We start from the raw sequence: 20,490 nt of genomic DNA, 5'->3' as shown, positions 1-20,490 counted from the left end.
TGTTGGACTATGACCTGTGACAAAGACCAAGTTTTCTCACACTGGGCAGCACATTTTGCTCCAGAATACTTAAAAGTCTTGAGATTTCATTGTACCGTGCACAGATTTAAGACACCCTGTGCTAGATGGAGCAAAGCAGCCCCTGAACATAACAGAGTGTTGTTTTCTTTGTATGCTTCATTTTTGCATCTCTGAACATAGAGCTGATGTGACTTCCCAAAAAGTTCCAGTTTTGTCTCATCTTTCCAAAGGACATTCTCCCATAACCTTTGTGCTTTGTCAATATGTGTTTGGCTTAAACAGTGACTGATGGTATGTACCTTGACAGTTATTGTAGTGATGTATCAGTTATTCTGGGTTCTTTAGTTACCATTTGTATTCTCTGTGTCTTCAATTTGTCATCAATCTTCCTCTTAGGAACCATGGGACCTTAAACTGAGTAATATGTGCAACTGTAGTCACAGGAACATCAAACTGCTGGGAGATGGTCTTACAGCCTTTACCTTTAACATGTTTGTCTTTTTTTTTTTTTTCCTAATCTCCTGAGACAACTCCCACCTTCGCTTTAGGAAGGTACATTATGAAGACATCGCCTCAGAACATCACTTTATTACCATAAACAATAATAGTGCAGCATGTGATAACTTTCATGCAAAGGGATTTTGTGTATATGTAAGAGACATGAAACATGAGCCATAAATCAGTCAGATGTACTTGATAAATAAAACACGTGTTTATTTACACAAATATTTTCAAATACTAGTCTTCTACATAAGGACATAAAAATATATACAGTAATGTAGGGATGTCAAACTGCTCTGCTCTCAGGGCGATGTATACACGTTCTGCTTTAATTGCATTTTAAGGTTTTGAAATGAGAGAAAAAAGAAGAAAAAAAAAAAGTTCTGTACAGCAGGGTCTAAAACCTACACCTTCCAACTCAGGCACTAAAAACACAGGGGAGGTACACTACTCTGTAAGTGCTATTCAACATTTAAACTTCAATATTTCCCCTTAACATGTTGGTAAAAGCCATTAAACTGGATTACTCATCACAAAGCTTCCCCATGTTTCTACAACACAACTTCCCTCCAACACTAACAGTGCTTCAGTCGCCTGCACATTAGATTACTGGATTGTGTTCTCGTCTAATTCACTAGATGCTGGGTCCTCCAACCTGCATCACAGCATCTCCATGAGTAACCTCCTCTAAGCAAAACTAGGTTTTGGTCAGTCTCTTCCTCTAACCGACTGAGTCAACTTTGGTTATGTCTTGAAGTTCAAGAAACAGCCACTTGAAGTAATTCAAGGAACTGGAAAGCAGCACATTTGAGAAACTATACCTTTGAGAACCTGAAAAAAACCATACCTGGCTTCTGAGATCGGAACACTAGAGTCAAACCGCTTAACGGTGAGGAAACCTTACCCAGCAGTCCACAGCGTCATGATGCAAAACAGGCAGATGACGTGGGGGAGTCACATTATCGTAAGAAGACAGGTGGTCTGGTTTGGTAAGAAAGGCAAGACGAAACTACTCAGAGCAGAGAAAAGTGCCATTGTGTTCACTTGCATCTGGAGCACAGAACAGCACCAAACACAGAAATCCTGGGATTTGGAAGGTGTTTACACTCGTCCCGGGAGACAAAGTAAGTGTACTCACCCAGGTTTTTGACAATGCTGTAGTAGTAAACTATTCAGGATAAGCTCCTTTTTGGTCCTGATGGCCAATAGCTTTCTTTTGCCTTCTGTTGATGTACTTACAGACCAGTGCCTTAACTATCCAAACTAAAACACACACAGCATGGGGAGAACCCAAATCAGCTGTAGATGACACTCTCAGACTTGTCACTTCCAAAGAAACCCCTTCGTACTCACTACAGCTTGTGGGAAAACGAAAGGAATACCTGTATATTTCAATTACACAGACAATTCTTTTCAGATGTAACACATTCATCCGAGGAGGAAAGGGAGAGGGAAAACCTTTTCTTTTTTCTTAGACGACGGCATCCTCCAGCCAGGGGGATGGTGAGGCGCAGTAACACTGACTTAGGTTGGATGTGGTGAGGGCTGGCACCTGTTTGGTTTCCACCCCTGGGCTGGGTGGTGGTGGGGGAGGATGTGAGGGGAATGGGGAGTGTGTGTGGGGTGTTTGGGATGTCACTGCGGGGCACCAGCAACAGTGGGCACCGGGGTGCTGAGGGCGTTGGTGGCAGCTGACAGGACCGGCGAGCCAGTGAGAGGGCCCAGGGCAGTGGAGGCTGGTAAGGCAGAAATACCTGAGGGGTAAGAGCCAGAAGAACATCAGAAAAGCAATTCAACAAAGTGAAGGCTCACACAGCACACCAACAACACGTGCACATAAGCTGAACAACTAGGTCACATTACATTACATGTGACCTACGTTTGGTAGTTCTGAATTTTTCCCAGAGTGCAGTAGCAGATTTAAGTCAAAAGCAATGGTTTAAAAAAGGTCTCGCCTCCATATAAGGCTCTCTTTCATGGTAAAACATTACTAATACAAACATTTCACTGATTTAAGCGCTACAGAGTGCTAACATTTGTTGTTCTATTCCACAGATCACTTGTACAAGTTTGTGTTTTCTTTCACATAGCTGAAGATGGTACCAATACTATAGTACCATCTTCAGCTGATGGTACTATATCTGTGGATTTTATTGTGAATTTTAAAATCAAATTATCAAACATTTCAGCAAGTTGGTAGAGAAAGTAACTTCAATGCAGTGTGTGAGTGAGAGAGTGTATTGACTTCATTGTGCATGTGTGTGCTCTCACCAGTGATCATGGTGGCTGTGCTAACAGCTGTGTTCCCACTGGGCAGGTTGGCTGATCCGGCCACACGAGACTGATCTTTCACAATAGGAACTGTGGGATCGCAAATGTAAAAATAATTACTTGGTGCCATTACTTACATATCATACTTTTGACCAAAATACATTAGCTGTTTACAAGAGCTTACAGAAGTAAGGGTGATCCATGGCCTCACGAGCAGTAAGCCGGACCTGGTGGTCATAGCGCAGCAGCTTGTCTAGGAAGTCCAGAGCCTCAGGGCTCACCAGGTGCTGGTTCTCACTGTGGACAAAACGCTCCCACCGCTTACGAGAATGTCTGTAGGCAATAAAACAAACACACTAAATTCTGGCCTTTTCTACAGACAGCCATATGATAACATCCATGAAGCTGAACATGGAGCACAGATCAACTCCAGAAATCATTTAGACCCGTCTTAGGACACTGTTGATGGTATATGGTGCTTTTTCTCCAACATAAGTGTTCAGAGTAGTAACAGAACAACAGCCTGCAAAGCCATGACACCATAATCATGATGTGACTGCAGTAACTCTCTCACCGTCCCAGAATGTCATTGAAGCGTGGTTCCAACTCAATGTTGTACTTGTCAATGTAGTCATAGAGATCTTCAGTTCCCAGGACCTTGGCTATTCTCACCAACTACAACAGGACAAAAAAGAAAAACAACAAACCATCAGTGTACGAGATGTTTGACAGTCTTCAGACAAAGACCTACAATGACAGAGTTCCAGAAAACCACTCTAGCATGATCTGTGGCCAGAAATACTGGCCCGCACTCCCTCACCATGCCCCTTTTTGCTTTTACCTGGTCATAGTTGTCATGACCATGGAAGAAGGGCTCCTTCCTGAAGATCATGCTAGCCAGCATACAGCCAAGGCTCCACATATCCAGGCTGTAATCATACATCTTAGAGAGAGAGAGACACACACACACACACACACAATGTTTTAAAAGAAGCACAGAAGGAAATAAAATCCACAAATCAAGACACAAAACCTAAATACATAAAGACTAAATATATAAAGGATGCAGTTCCCGTCCCACAATCGAACAGGCATGTGACTTTGTCTGAACCTGCCATTGCAGCACAAGCTGCATCACATAGCCACAAGTCATTAATGCAGTGGGTCCCCAACAGCCAGTTTTATCACAACTGCCATACCATTATAAATAACTGACAACCTCATTATGAAACCTAAAATCGGTACAGAAAGCCGAGTCATGAACTGTACAGTGGCACAACTGTACTTCAAATACAGGGTTTTAACAAAGTGTAAGTTTCACTTACATGTGATCATTGGAGTAGACCAGTGAGGGTAAATGACTTCCTGAATCTGGTTCTAAACCAGCTGCCAGTTAAACTAACACTTTAACTGAAATCACATTGACCCAGTACATTTTACACACTGTATGCTCAATGTTGCTTTACCATTTTAGAAACGTAAGAACTTTTAAAGAACATCAAAGAAATTGTTGGCATAATGCATTTCTTTAAAAAATAAAATAACTATTAGAGAGAAAATTGATAGATCCTCCCTGCAACTGAAGTGAACAGACTCACATGTACAACAGCTCTATATTCATTTGTAAGACCACACTTTTACTTGAACTGCTTCTTCCCCGTAGATCATTCTGAATTATTTTCAGTAATTCATCTAAACCATCAACATGTCAATATTGGATGAGATCAATCTCTCTTTACTAAAAGGCTACATACCACAGGCTTAAGGTTGTTATAATTATAACTATAGATCACAACATTTTATTATACATACAGGAACATGTCATTGGGGGAAAAGGAACAGCACCAGGCTGGTTCAAAGAGCCAATATAATGCCACATTTGGGGCTTTAAAAAAAGACAGGTCCTAACCTAAAAATGTGCCTGTCACTGTAAGCGGCAAGTCTGGAAATGTGCCCAACCAGACCCACTATAAAGTGACCATTTTGCACCCCCTTCTTCCACCTGATTTGCTAAAATTAGCTAAATTAGAGCATCTAGTCTCAAAGTGATGCTGAAAAACTAGTCTATGCATTTTTTACTTATAGAAGTGACTATTACATTTCACTATTAAAAGCCTCCAGTTAATCCAAAATGCTTGAATTGATTTGAATTGGCAAGAGAGATCATATTTCTCTACATTAGCTTCTCTCCGTTGGCTCCCTGTAAAAATCCAGAATAGATTTTAAAATCATTCTCCTTACATATAAAACACTCAGCTTTCATATGATATGCCGTTGTCGGATTAGCCGGTTAGCATGCTGAGCCCAATGGACCCACCAGTTCCTAAGGTCCACACTGGGTTGAGACAGAAGTTTAGTGATCATGTTTGGGTAGGTCAAACTTCAGGCTTAACAGCACTAAATATTTTTGAACTATTATGCCATGTTTAGCCAACACAGTGTTGGGCTTGAGTTTAATTATGATGGAAAAATGCAGCCAGAACCACACTCTAACCTGATAGTCCACAAGAAGCTCTGGTCCTTTAAAGTAGCGGGAGGCGACTCTGACGTTGTACTCCTGTCCTGGGTGATAAAACTCAGCTAGACCCCAGTCAATAAGGCGCAACTACAAAGTAAAGCAGTCAGACAGTTTATAGTATTAAAAAAAAACTGCAAAACTCAAAACATTCTATTAATAAAAGTGATTAAGATACATTTTGTTTTGATGCACAGACAGTGACTATGTTTATCACTCACCTTGCGGTGTTCATGATCAATCATCACGTTATGTGGCTTCACGTCTCTATGCATGATTCCCATGCTGTGGCAGTAGTCCAGGGCCTACACGAAACAGCAAAATGACCTTGTTTTCTATTTGCCAAAATGTTTTTTCCTCCCAGCAAAACATTAACCAGTTACTATTGGATGATGCTTGCTAGACAACACACTCAGTGTCAATAAGGCACAACTACAAAGTGAAGTATGTTGACAGGCAAGACACCCGATACAAAAAAAGAGAGCTACTTTTACATATTTTAAAGGAATTACATAGTTCACATCCAGTCCAGCCAGTGTTGTGATAACAGACAGCTGTGATCTCCAAAGTTAACAATGTCGATAAATTGTTCTTACTCCTACTCAACAATGTGGAACCAAACTGCCATCAAGCAGAGAATACTTGGCCACGTAGGAGTCATTTCCTACTCCGCAACGCTAAGTTATTTGGCTGTTTGGGGACATAATGCTTTACCAGGCTGAGGATGTTTAGATATTACACATAATGAGCTCAGAGGCACATGGACAGTAGAAAGCTCACCTTGAGGATCTCATACATGTAGAACCGGATGTCGTAATCTGTCAGGGTCTGGTACAGTTGCTTTAAACCAAAACAAAGACATTAGCATTTTTATGGTCCCTCAATGAGAAGCCATACATCTCATAAATTTTCAGTGGTAAGATTGTGCCAGTGTTTGAGGATAGAATCAGAAAATGGTTGACTTTCTGGCACCGAAGACATAGCACTGGACTTTTATTTCCCTCCATCACATACACACATATGTATAGGAAGACAACATGTATGCCAAGAAAGGAGTTTCCTTTATACAACAACAGGTTTATAGGATAAAGAGTACGTTTAGTTCCTACCTTAAAGTCGGTGTTGTTGACATGTTCAAAGACCAAAGCGGGTGTTCGGGACTGAAAAAGACAAGTTACATTGAACATGGCGCAGTCTTAGTCAATATATACCATACAGTTAAAATTTATTTGACTGAACCGGCAGACGGCAAAGTGGTTTAGTAGTAAATATTGTTTCCTCAAAGCAATACATTTTTGGAGACCAGGGTTCAAATCCCAGCTGTGGCCTAACTTCCGTAGGGGTCCTTTGGAAAGACCTCCTTACGCATATCCTGCCTTTGCCTTGTAATTCACTTGTAAGTCGCTTTGGATGACCGTTTTCAAACAGCACAAACTAGGCGCTAGCACTGAGTGAGCTCCTTCTGAAACAATGTCACTCAAGTTTTCTTTAACGTTTCATGTTGTATATCAAAACACAGCTAGAACATTTTCTGTTGTACTGCATGTCCAAAAAATAAGTCATCACCTGGATTTAACTAAGCAATTAGGTAAGAGCCTCTCATTGGATAATTACTGCATGGATGATTATTTTTCAGCTGGCAAGTCACTTAATTCTAACTGATGCAATGAGTAGCTAATACCTAAAACAACTATGTCTGAAGACACATCCTGCGGTCATGAAAAAGCTTTTAATCTGTTTCAGAAGGATCAAGCAAAGAAAACATCTAAGGATGATGAAACTACTAAAACTGGGTTAAGAACTGTCCAGTGGAAGAAGGTCATGTGGTCTGATGAGTCCAGATTTACCCTGTTCCAGAGTGATCAGGGTAAGAAGAGAGGTAGGTGAAGTGATGCACCCATCATGTCTCGTGCCTACCGTACAAGCCTGTGGGGACAGTGCTATGATCTTGCTGCACTTGTTCAGGTCCAGGTTCAGCAACATTATGTGCCCAAAGAATGAGGTCAGCTGACTAACTGAATATACAGGTTATTCCATTAATGGATTTATTACTCCCTGATGGCATGGGCATATTCCAAGATGACAATGGATAAGGATTCATCAGGCATAAACTGTCAAAGAGCATGACATAATTTTCCACACGTGATGCAACTCTGGATGGGATTGTTTATCGAAACAATGCAACGGTAAATTTATGCCATAATCAAAGATAATGACGGTCAAACAATATATAAGTGTGTGATGTTTTTTTTTTGGATGGGCAGTGTATATCAACCATGTTTTAAAGCTAGTATTAGTGTCAACTTTGTGATTTTTGATTAATTGTGATAGATATCTTTATCTTATTATTGCCCAGCCCTAAATTATACATTTTGTTTTTACAACAAAGCTTTAGTTGATCTTGGTTCTGGACAAGAAGAGAGTTGGTGCCAATCTAGACACTGTTTTCCTGGGGTATGTGTGGAGTTCATGTCCTTGTGCCTATGCAGCTTTTCTGCTATAGATTTCTCATATGTCAAAAGACATGCAGGTTAGGTTGACATTTGACTCTAAATTGCCCTCTCCGAGCTTTGTGAAAGTAAATACACATACTTCACAGTAAGTAGCAAAAAATTGGTAACACTGAAAAACAGATAGGCCGGATTATCTCATCTTATTCCACTTCTGGAATAAGTTTATTTGGATTTATAAAACCAAGATAAACCTATCAGAATGATGTGAAAAGAAAAGTATGAAGAAGTAAACGAACAGCTCCTAACCCAACACACAAAACATCTGATAAAACTGAGAACTCGTAAAACTTTTAGGATTAATTCTGAAGTGTATAGGGCTACACACTCTGTTCACATTCTGCCAAATGCTACAAAACAGGATGTCACTACTTATTGCACATAATGACCCAAGATCATACAGCAATAGCTATCCAAGGGTTTCTCAAGGCAAACAAACAAGATAATCCTCACAGACCAAGTCAGTGACTTGATCTCAACCCAATAGAGCATGCTTTTCATTTACTGTTGAAGGCAGCCGTAGTCCTGGCAAAGCATCTCAGGAGAGGAAACTCAGCATGAATGACTGTAAAGAAACAAACTGAATCCTCCTGAATTAATCTGAATTTTATCTAAAATAAATACTTTATTTTAAATTATGAACCTGACTACATATCCAGCTCTAGCACTTATATATTCCACATGAACCAACCAGTAAGCCACACTGTGGGTAAGATCCATCAAGTCTGATTAATTTCCTGTAAATGTGAGTAAGCAGGGAGACAAAGCCAGCACATGGACAGTCAACAACCCACATACTGGCTGACACTACCAAATCAAATTTTAAATGAGTAAATGTGCATCAATCTGCACAATTATTTACCAGCAACTTGCTTTATGTGTTAAAGGTCCAGAATAAAAGCTAATCTTCTAATATATAAAAAATGTATAAGAACATTACCTAAGTTCAACTAGGAGATACTAATTATTGTAACTGGTAGATTTATTAGACAGGATTTTTCACCCCAAATGTTCAGCAGTGCCACATAATGCTGCTCTGCTGTCCTACTTCATACTCAGTCTTTTGAGTTACACCCAGCAGTGTGTTCATGTCTGTTTCACCACCAGCTTCCACAGAACACACAAATCTAATAACGGCAAGTTTCCACTTGGCCTTGCATTAATTCAAGTCACAAAAATAAAATTTAACTTGCAACAGTTATATAGCTGCTGTCTGACATTTTAACTGGCTGCAAGTGAGAAGCTGCTTCTCATGTTGAGACAGGTGTTTTCTGTCTCTTTCCCCCCAATCCATTTACCAAACAGAAAATACATGTTTATTCCTTACATGTGAAACTACCGTTTCAAACACTGCTGTTGTTTCTTCATTCATCCTTAGTCTAATTTACCTAATCTTATAGTCCCAAAACACAGTGGAACTTTAGACAGGTGTAAGTAAACTGGAGTTTTAGGGATAAGGCTCTAACACAACGCAGGAAGACAAGTTTGTCTAACTGCTTAGACACATCTAGCTATCTATCTAAGCCATAGCTGGCTGAGTACTTACAGAGACACAGTTCCCCAGCCCAAGTGAAATCAGTAAACTTGCACAGGCAGTGGGCTCACCACACTATTGGTACAGCAATGATATTTCAGAACCCCAATATACCATTTGTTTTGATAAATCTGAATAATTTCATTGGGAAACACAATGTGTAGTAGTTTAAATATGTTTATGTTGTGTTTTGCTGAGTGTTCAATGTTTAACCAATCAGTACACTTACCACAGGGTCTTTCACAATATCAATGAGGGAGATGATGTTAGGACCTCCACGGAGGTTCTCTAAAATCTTAATCTCACGCTTGATCTTCTTTTTCTTCACTGGCTAAAGAGAAAAGGAACCATCAGATGGGAATAAGTTAGATGCTGATCGTTTGATCGGTCACCGACTTATACTAGACCTCTATCTTATTTATATTTACCTTGAGTATTTTCACCACCACCTTCTCATTATTGGTGATGTTGATTGCCTCAAACACTTCACTGTACTTGCCACGTCCTAGTTTCCGCACCAGCTGAAAGTCATCCTGGTTTCTGTGGATGAGACAAAAAATAAAGATAAATGAAACATTAGCTATGTTGTTGAGTTGTCAAGCAGTATGCTTGCAAGATCTGTATCAGGATCAACATTTACCCCCATTCAACCACATGGGACTCATAGTCCCAGTAGTCCCTGGGCCGGTGAGTGTTGACCTCAGTGTACACTCGGGCCCGGCTCGGCACGGGTCCTGACATGTCCGACAGCTTGGCAGAGATGGCGGGGAGATGTTACTGCAGCAGCGGTCAGTTGAAATGCAGGGAGGATGGGAGGGAGGGAGGAAGGAAGAGAAGGGGAGGTGGGGGGGGAGGGGGATGAGGGGGTTTATCTCAAAAGGACAAGGGGTTGGGGGGGGGGGGGGTTGCAGAAGATATAGGAGCGTCCACCAGGGGGACGGTGGGAAAGCTGAAAGGAAATTGAAAACATAATCAATTAGAAAAATTGTATTTATACTTCTGCATCCGTTGTTGAAGCACATTCATCAATTTACTGCAATATGACATGGAAGCTGGCTACAAATCCCTTCATTAGTTTAACTAACATGGTCAACACAGACGCACTAGCTAGCTTAGCTGATGAAAAGCTACCAAACTCTTTACCACTGTGTTTTAAGACCGTTTTATAAAGGGAATGTAAAACAATACAGGAAGGCTTACACAGCATAGTCTGTTGCTGATTATAAATACAGGTTACAGCAAGTAGACAAACACATCAACTAATGTTTGCCTACTCATGCTTGAAAATGTCAAGCTTCTAGATTCAAGGCATGGAAAATTATAAGGTGGGTCCACACGCCTTCAGCATTTTAGGGCCACACCAGCACAGGTGCTGGCTGATTGTTGTTTATTTCCCAGATTTGTGAATGAAGCTAACCCTTTGGCTCTTCTAGACTTTTCAAATGATACTGGACCTAATAGATACAATTCTAACAAAAAAAAAGTTACAGGGCTTGTGGAGCAACTGCATTAGCCAGATGCTCCTTTTTGAATAAGGAACATTTCTAGACCTGTGTGCGTAACGTGATGACACCGGCTGGGTGAAGGTTAGGGTTAGGGACCGACTCAGGAACACATGCATCTAGCATCAGTGTTTGTAAAGGCCGGCCACTGTAGGGTAGCTGAAGTTGGTACCGTTTGTCCATCTCCGTGAAACCGCTTACCAAGCGTTTGGGGGACACGACGTTACCTTAAATCCTAACGGGGCTAACATTAGTTAAAGGTAGTTAAAGGACACACTGGCGCATGTCTAACGAAATCACCGGCCAAAGAAGTCTTTTGCCCACTCTGTTTAAACCATATAGATATTAAATAGATTAAATGAAAAACTTTACAAAGACAAATTGTATTTCTTTCCCACGCTGAATTAAAAACAACATACAATCATATTAGTATTTGGCTAACAACGTTTTACAGCACTGAGTTGCGTTAGCAAAAAAACCCTTCGACTTAGGACGCAGTGGCCTAAGAGGGAGAATATCGCCTGCTATGGCCACAGGCCCCAAAGCTCGCCTCCCAGTGAGAAACGCCAGGACCAGTTTTATTCCTAACAGTACTTTGGCATTAACATCTGAATACTTAATGTTATACTTTCAATTTACTGTCCTACAACATGAACGAAGACCTTCCGGATCGACCGGTAGGTTGATCTACTCTATTCGGCATTCATTTAGCTATCAATCAGCACTACATTCAATAAAAAAATTAACTCTATTCTCATGCATCAAAAGGCCCAAATATATAACATATATAAAGAGTTCAAAGTTATCGGCATGATATATGGTTGAGTAAACTGGAAATTATGCGACACCCATAAAGTTACCGTTCCGTCGACATTAAAACAGAAGCTGCAGCTAGCGTTATAATGTTAGGGCGCTTGCCATTTTGTTTGTCTCATAAACTGTACCATCCACATTTTTCGACACTTAAGTTATTGCTTAACGGTATTGAGGTAACACTGATAACCACACTGGAGGGGCTTGAGTTGTAACCAGAAGATGTTGGTAACCTATCGGCTCCAGGCGGCCCAACTTGCTAGCCTGCTAACCGTAGGACAGTTGGCTAACGTTTGCGCTCGTTAGTTTCTACAGAGAAAGAGACTTGACATTGTCAACAACAGTAAAAACATAGAATTGGATATGTACCCCCTGAAGCAATTCGACGACCGAAATGCTTCCCAGTAAGCCGGGTTTCGTGAAGCCGATGATTCTCGCCTCCCTCCGTCGGTGGTGCGTCTCCGACAGTGTGTGATTTCTGCTGTATCAGAGACAATATGGCTGACCCATGCTGACCACCAACACCTCCAACCCAAGACTGCAACGGGAGCCGCAGAGGGACAAACCACTTCAAGTCTCGAGGAAAAGAATTGAAAAAACCCCTTATTATTATGTTTGTTATTATTGGCTCCAGCTGTATTAATGTTAGAATTAGAATTTGGTAGTTAAGTATATATCTAAATAGGAACTAGTAAATATAAACTGCTTGGGTGTGAGTTGACATTTTAGGTATAAGAACATATTAAGTAGTGCTTCACACAATCATATGAATTATTTGACCCTCATGTTTGGTTGTTTTGTGAAGATTTGTATTTGTATTTGTATTGTCTTAAGGCCGCAAACTGTTATTTAAATGAAATGTTCTTAGGCTCAAAGATAAAATCATTTGTCTGCAGAAGTGCTAACAGACATCAGAAACAAGATGGTTGTGATTTATTGGCTTCATTTACATTTAGTCATTTGGCAGATGCCAAATTATTAATATTTAAGTGCAGAGAAAGGTTTGTAAGAGTTCTGTTTTCAGCAGGTTTTTGAAAGTTGGGAGTGAGTACTGTTGAGTTGACTACCTTGTAGGCTAGGGTCAGTGCTTTGAACCAGAGGTGGGCAGCTACAGGAAGCCAGTGCAGAGATCTGATTCAACCTATTAACCACGGTTTGATTTCAGATGCAGATTGCTTAACTATGGAGCCAACACACAAGGCAAATGGTAATGTCCTATTATGTTCATCATCAATATTTATTGAATACACTCTGTATGTCACAATCCACGTGGCAACAACTACCGAATGTTGAAGCTAGTGCTGGAGGGGTTAGGAGGTCAAAAGGAAAACCTGCAATTTCTTCTGAAAATACAAACTATGTCTGACTCCTTTCAAATGTTTTCCTTCTGTTTCAGTAATACAGAAATATCCTTCATACATGATGTGCTGCCCTTGACACCATCACCCGCAGTTGTTAGCCCAACCTCATCTTGAACCAGACTTCCTGATATTTTTCACTAATTTAGGTTTTTATTACTACAGGAACCATGTCACACATGGTCTGGCATGCTGTATTATCACAGTGTCTTTTATTAAAATTTCATTCAGTAAGGGGAGATGGTATTTGGAGTGCACTTACATAGCACGTTTCCATCTTATTGATACTCAAAGCTCTTTTATGCTGCTTCTCATTTACCCATTCACAGACACAACCACACACACACACCTATGGCAGAGCTGCCATGCGGCTGATCTGACTCAATGGGGGCAACATGGGGTTCGGTGTCTTTCCCAAGAATAATTCAACATTTAGGAGGAGCTGGGAATTGTTCCACCAATCCCAGGATTGGCAGACTATTGTTATATGTCCTTAACTATAGCTGCCAAATTTGTATTCAGGGTCAATTCAGTTCATTTTATTTATATAGTATCAATTTACAACAAAAGCTATCTAAAGGCACTTTACAATGTAGCTACAACATTTAAGGTTTTACAGAAACAAAGAAAACAAAATATACAGCGATGTCAAAAAGTAATCTTTCCTGTATTCTTAGTTTTTTGCACATTTGTCACATTTTAATGTTTCAGATCATCAAACTAATTTAAATATTAGTCAAAGATAACACAAGTAAACACAACATGCAGTTTTTAAAATGAATGTTTTTATTATTAAGGGAAAACAAAATCCAAAACTACATTGCCCTGTGTGAAAAAGTGTTTCCCCCCCTGTTAAAACTGTGGTTTATTACACCTGAGTTCAATTTCTCTAGCCACACTCAGGCCTGATTACTGCCTCACCTGTTGGCAATCAAGAAATCTCTTAAATAGAACCTGCCTGACAACGTGAAGTAGGCCAAAAGATCCTCAAAAGCTAGACATCATGTTGCGAGCCACATAAATGCAGAGCCAAACAAAAAAGAAAGTAATTGAGCTCTATCAGTCTAGAAAAGGTTATAAAGCCATTTCTAAAGCTTTGGTACTCCAGCGAACCACAGTGAGAGCCATTATCCACAAATGGCAAAAACATGGAACAGTGGAGAACCTTCCGAAGGAGTGGCTGGACCACCGACCAAAATTACCCCAAGAGCACAGCGACGACTCATGCAAGACGTCTTAAAAGACCCCACAACAACATCCAAAGAACTGTAGGCCTCACTTGCCTCACTTAAGGTCAGTGTTTATTACTCCATCATAAGAAAAAAACTGGGCAAAAATAGTCTGCACGGCAGAGTTCCAAGATGAAAACCAATGCTAAGCAAAAAGAACATAAAGGCTCGTCTCAGTTTTGCCAGAAAACATCTTGATGATCCCCAAGACTTTTGGGAAAATACTTTGTGGACTGACGAGACAAAAGTTGAACTTTTTGGAAGGTGTGTGTTCCATTACGTCTGGCATAAAAGTAACACAGCATTTCAGAAAAATTACATCATGCCAACAGTAAGCAAAACGGTCTGGGTTTGTTTTGCTGCTTTAGGACCTGGAAGATTTTCTGTGATAAATGGAACTATGAATTCTGCCGTCCAGCAAAAAAATTCTGAAGGAGAATGTCCGGCCATCTGTTTGTGACTTCAAGCTGAAGCGAACTTAGGCTCTGCAGCAGGACAATGATCCAAAACACACAAAGTCCACCTATGAATGGCTGAAAAAAATCAAAATGAAGACTTTAGAGTGGCCTAGTCAAATTTCTGACATGAATCCTATTGAGATGCTGTGGCATGACCTTAAAAAGGCGGTGCATGCTCAAAAACCTGCCAATGTGGCTGAATTACAACAATTCTGCAAAGATGAGTGGACCCAAATTCCTCCACAATGCTGCAGCAGATGCATTACTACAGCAAATGCTTGATTGCAGTTACTGCTAAGGGTGGCCTAAGCAGTTTTTAGGTTTAGGGGGCAAACACTTTTTTTATACAGGGCCATGTAGTTTGTTTTCCCTTAATAATAAAAACCTTCATTTAAAAATTGCATGTTGTTTACTTATCTTTGACTAATATTTAAATTTGTTTGGTGATCTGAAACATTAAAGTGTGACAAACATGAATAAAACTAAGAAATCGGGAAGGGGACAACACTTTTTCACACCACTCTGTGTGTGTGTGTGTGTGTGTGTGTGTGTGTGTGTGTGTATTTATATAAAGAATTATATAGAAAACTCAACAATCCTACTTAAATACTAACTATCCAACAGTAAAGAGGAAAAACTCCCTTTAACAAATGAAATTTCCATCAGAACCTCAGGGAGGGCAGCCATCTGCTTCGACTGGCTGGGGTGAGTGGAAAAAGGAAAGACAAAAGAACAATAGATTATACGCTTTGATGGGACAGTAATTGGCAAAAGGGAAGCTTGCATCAGTCAGAGGAAGTAACACCTGGAAATCCTTACTGTGTCCAAAAGGGGGTGCTCCAACATTCTAAATTCATGCACACACTACTTGTGTCTGCTTATCTGTAAGGAACTCAGCTCCTGACTAATGTAAATGTGCAGTATAATTATTCATAACACTGTACTATAATAAACTTATAACACTGTAACATAAAGGGATCATTTGTAGGAGGTGATCAGGGTTATCAGAGACAAGACTTAAGTTAGCAGCCGGCAGCAGGCTTTACAGTCCATGCTTTTTTAATTGTCAGTTCAGATTTAAAGAACTACAAAAATCCGAAGGGGGAAATGGCTTTGCAAGGTCACACATTCTCCTCTGTTGCAGAGAGGAAAAGGCAGAAAAAGCACACCAGCACAAACAACTTCACTCGATGGAAAATAAAAAATGAACCGCATACATACATGAAAGTGGTGGTGTGGTGCTGGCTGTAAATGCACGCGTGTACCCTAGAAGTTTATTCTAGTCATGTGTATGAATCTCGTACAGCCTGCACCATAGGCTCACATGTTTGCCTGCAAACCACTAAGCCATTATCAGATGAGTGATGTTTAAAGTGGTAGCAGAGTCATGTTGGCATTGTCCAACAAGAAACAAAGTTCAGATGTCACTGTAGGTGTTGTGCTTGGAATCTGTGCCAGCATGCTCATTCTTCCCCAGCACACAGTAGTCAGGTTGAAGAGGTTGTTGGGGCAGCTGTTTTCTGTCAGCAAGACTATTCATTGTGCTCTTTGGGCCTTGATTGAGGATATCCTCTCAACAATTGCTCTGGGTGTTGAAAGTGGTTCAAAGTTTTCAGGCGTGTATTCTTTGTCTTGTCCATCACCATCTTACCTCTTTCCACTCACCCCAAACGGTCGAGGCAGATGGCCGCCCAATCTTAGCCTGGTTCTGCTGGAGGTTTCTTCATTTTCCTCTCCACTGTTGCCTAGTCTTGCTAAAGTGGGGTTGTTGGGTTATCTATATAATTCTGTATAGAGTTATATTTTGTAAGATCTTAAAGTTAACACTGTAAAGTGCCTTGAGATGACTGCTGTTATGATTTGGCACTAGACAAATAAAATTAAATTGAACTGAAAAATGTTACAGGAGGCTCTAAGCAGAAGACATTAGTTTATTGTCTAGTGACAATGCAGATCCACAGCCTAGGGAAGAGGTGTCACAGCTTAATGTTTCATGTTGTGTGCGAGTTTTTTTCCAGATCAAGGAGCAGTTATTACATAAAAACCTATGCCAGACACAGCCTACTTGTGATTACAATGCAGCAAACCTGAGGGTTAAAGGGAAGTGCACAGTGAACTTTAATTCTATAATTGATAGGCAGCTGATGTGTTTGCTCGTCTGGAGAATCAACTCTAGTGCTTATAATAGTTTAAAAATATAGGAGCATAAAATAGATCTCTTTTTGTTCTTTCGTGATGCAAAGAAAGAATAAGGACGACATGATGTCTTTTAAACCGTGATGGAAATTATGCAGCTGCGGAAGTCTGCCTCTTTCCTCCTTCAGAGCACTCTGAGCAGACATATTGTTGTGTTATTTTGACAGGGGGAGAAATCAGGCCGCAGATTAGTCACCTTTCACCTCCAATACTGAAGTAGGTCAAAGGAGCAGGAATCAAGCAGGGAGCAATCACAGCCCTGCCCCTGTGGACTGATGCGGTCTGTACATACGTCTCAGGTCAATACGCCGCTTCCTTCCACTGCATGTTGGGTGGGAGACAATAGTCTGTGTCTGCCGAGTGCAGAGCATGTCAACACTATTGCCCATACAAAATACACGCCTAAATATACACTCATCTGCTCTTTTGGACTGATATGCAATATCTGATAGACATAAAGGGAGTTTCCACCCAACTGAGTAATTGAAAATGCTAATTATTTTTCAGACTGTCCTAAGCAGTGGATGAGCTAGACCAGTGTCACAGGGGTGGCCTTTCCTGAAAAAGGTGTTGTCTGGATACTGTATGTGGCCCTAAAACCTGGATCTAACTTTCAGGATTGATGGTGACTTTCCAGATGTGCAAGCTGCTCAATCAATATGCACTAATGCCCCTTATGCCATGAGAGATGCAGGCTTTTGAACTGATAACAAGGTGGAAGGTTGCTCTCCTTTTCTAGATCATGTTCATATGTGGCTTCCTCTTCTCACATGATAGAACTTTAACTTAACTGTCTTTGGAAGCATTCCTAAGATATAGAAGATCATAGCGTCATGCCTGTTTTGTTTTTGATGATGTCATATACTGTAGATGATGATATATTTAAAGCATTTGCAATTTAAAATTAAGGATCATTATTCTAAAATAGTTTGACAGCTTTTCACAGATTGGTGGACCCCTGTCCATCTTTACTTCAGAGGGATTCTGACTTTGTAAGATACTCTGACCTGTCAATTAACCTAATTAGTTGCCACTTACCTGAACTTTTGTTGCCTCTGCCCCAGCTATCTTGAGATGCGTTGCAGCCATCAATTTCAAAATGCTCCAAGTTTCTCAGTTTACGAGACTCAGTTTGATTTGTTTGGTTTTCTATGTTCCTTTGTGAATAAAATATTAGTTTATGAGATTTGCAAACCATTGCATTCTGTTGTTCATGTAGACACAACCTGTTTACATTTAATATAGGATCTTTAGACTTCAGTCATGAAGGAAAACTAGAACTCACAGCCAACATTTCTGTCCACTGCATTCACCTCATTCCAGATCAATTAGGTAATTAACCAGGTGTTGTTGATACCTTTAAGTGCATGTAAGACAGCTGATATCCTTCCCTGTAGTCATGATTGACCTATGTGGGAGCTATCTGGCTAAAATCTGTACAATATGCGAAAATGACTTCACACAATGCAGAGACACACTGACACACTACAGCGTCTCACCTTACAGCAGTTAGTGCTTGTTTGACTGCTGCAGTGGATTTGGGTTGCTCTGTGGAGTGTTCTCCCACTCCATCCATCAATGGACGACACTAGAACAGCAATAACAAAAAGAATAAGAGGCTACCTATGCAGGACTGTGACTCTGGTTGTCCCTTAGTGATTATCTATCCTGCTGGAAAAAGAGGCAGAAGTAAGGGCAGAAGGTGTCTTATCTGCTAAAGTTGAGCTGCAGCACCATAAGGGCATGTATCACGGTCTTAGTCTTTCCTATTTGCATTATGATGTTCTCCACTAATGCTAACCAGATGGGACTGAAAATTAGGAAGGGCTGTTGTTGACGTTGACAGGTTTCCTTACATACAGAGAGAAGTTCACACCATCCAGCTTTAATCTCAAACCACTACATTACATAAAAAAAGCTGCATTCCTACATTTAAGCCTGTGGAACAAACACATTCGGAGAATTCATTGTAAAATTGTTCTGATCAATTCTGAGTTTTGCTCAGCCATGCTTTCCCACCCAGAAATTAAAATAAGCTTAGCTTAGTGTGTTAGGCCATCTGGGCCCCCGATTGATGTCAAAACTGGCACTAACCCAGGGCCGGGGTCCCTCAGGGAGGGCCCCGGCAGGGTCCAGCACTCAGGCCTTTTCCTTCCTGTTCTTCTATGACATCTTCCTGCCTGCGAGAGCCTCTGGGAGCCATTGAACAGGGCTGCACCGGACCCTCTGATCTGAAGGATAAGCTCACACAGCAGCTTCTAATTAGGCTTTAGTGCTGACAGGTGGAGAGAAACGACAGGCTTGGGATGCTTTATGCAAGTATGCAGTTATTTGCGCTGCCCCAGAGGACTTGCAAGAGCAATAACTTTCTTTCAGAGTACCACCAAACATCACTTGAGAAGTGACCTAAAGTATTCAAATTTGACACAGCTGTGTTGTGACCTGTGATTTGTACTGCATTATTTAGTAATTATAAAACCTACCCAAAAGTACCTTTTGTAAGGAATTATTACAACAGGAATACAGAGGTATCAAGTGTTGCAGCAACAAGACATGTCACACACACAATGCTCTTCAATGAAATAAAACACAGCTTCTACAGCAATATATGAAGACATCAGCTACAGGTTCAGTAATACTAGATCCACCTTCCATCCTTCTACATCCTCACTGATCCAGTTGCTGTATACCTGTTATGTGGATTCTTGTTTGCCATAAATTAAAGATTGTCTTGTAATAATTAGATTTGTTGTGGGCATTATGTGAGATGATGAAACATGAATCATTTCATACAGCTACAGCTGGCAGCAGCAGATCTACAACCTGTTAGAATTGAAATATATTGTTATACAGTATGGTTTTATTAGTCAGTGGTTGCAGGTGGCAAAACTGTACTGTACCAAAGTACAACTTTGTCTCTTACTCCATTACAGTTCAAAGAGAATTACTGCACTATACAACCATTTTAGTTATGTTGCAGATACAGACTTTTGACATGCCACTTTATTGGCACTACGGTAGCTAAAGGGTCAGTTTGGGACACAGATCTGAAATGAACGCTGATGATTTTTTATAGTAAATCTCAGAAATTAGGTTTTTGAAGTTATTCTCTCCCCAAGTCTGTATATGAATTAAGCTCATGAACATGACATGAACATGTTACATTTCTGCAGAAATGTTATTTATGAGACACAATTGGAACACATCTGGACTAGATCTGACTCTGCTGCCGTGTGACTTTTTTGTATTATGTTGGTATTATACATATTATAGATTAAGGTTAATAAAGTTAATTCGATCACATCATCAACAGTGTTTGAAAATCTTTTTTAACAGTAACTTGGGCTGATGCATAGTCAAATCAATTGAGTACCTGTACTTCTGTAGTTAAAGTACATTTCAAGTCATTCAATTGTCTAAGAATAACTCAAAAGTTGTACTTGTAGTGGAGTGTTTTTATTTTAGGTAGAAGTAGTTTTTTTTTTTGTTGTTTGTTTGTTTGTTTGTTTTTTTGAGTTTGGGTACTTCTGCCACTTCTGTCACGAGTCAGCTTTTGAAGTGCTGGTAGGTGGCTTTAGTTAC

General features: G+C 40.4%; 1 protein-coding gene and 1 non-coding gene across 2 annotated transcripts; both read right to left on the bottom strand.

The window, feature by feature from the left end:
- Positions 1-843: 843 nt before the first annotated feature.
- csnk2a4 (casein kinase 2, alpha 4 polypeptide) lies at positions 844-12,168 on the bottom strand. Its single transcript, XM_026344677.2, has 13 exons — positions 12,037-12,168; positions 9,993-10,301; positions 9,781-9,892; positions 9,582-9,683; positions 6,418-6,468; positions 6,089-6,148; positions 5,530-5,613; positions 5,288-5,398; positions 3,635-3,736; positions 3,368-3,468; positions 2,978-3,126; positions 2,794-2,883; positions 844-2,276 (listed from the first exon to the last, which is right to left on the bottom strand). Exons 2-13 carry the CDS (start codon positions 10,091-10,093, stop codon positions 2,158-2,160), a joined length of 1,182 nt encoding a protein of 393 aa, XP_026200462.1. The 5' UTR covers positions 10,094-10,301; positions 12,037-12,168; the 3' UTR covers positions 844-2,157.
- LOC113151796 lies at positions 6,229-6,365 on the bottom strand. The gene has a single exon (XR_003297815.1). It is a non-coding gene; the product is annotated as a small nucleolar RNA SNORA57 (small nucleolar RNA).
- Positions 12,169-20,490: the final 8,322 nt, after the last annotated feature.

This window comes from Anabas testudineus, chromosome 5 (genome assembly GCF_900324465.2).
Source record: "Anabas testudineus chromosome 5, fAnaTes1.2, whole genome shotgun sequence".
In the NCBI taxonomy this organism is placed as follows: Eukaryota; Metazoa; Chordata; class Actinopteri; order Anabantiformes; family Anabantidae; genus Anabas; species Anabas testudineus.
Note: the sequence above shows the minus strand (reverse complement) of the source record. Positions and strands in the feature narration are given on the sequence as shown.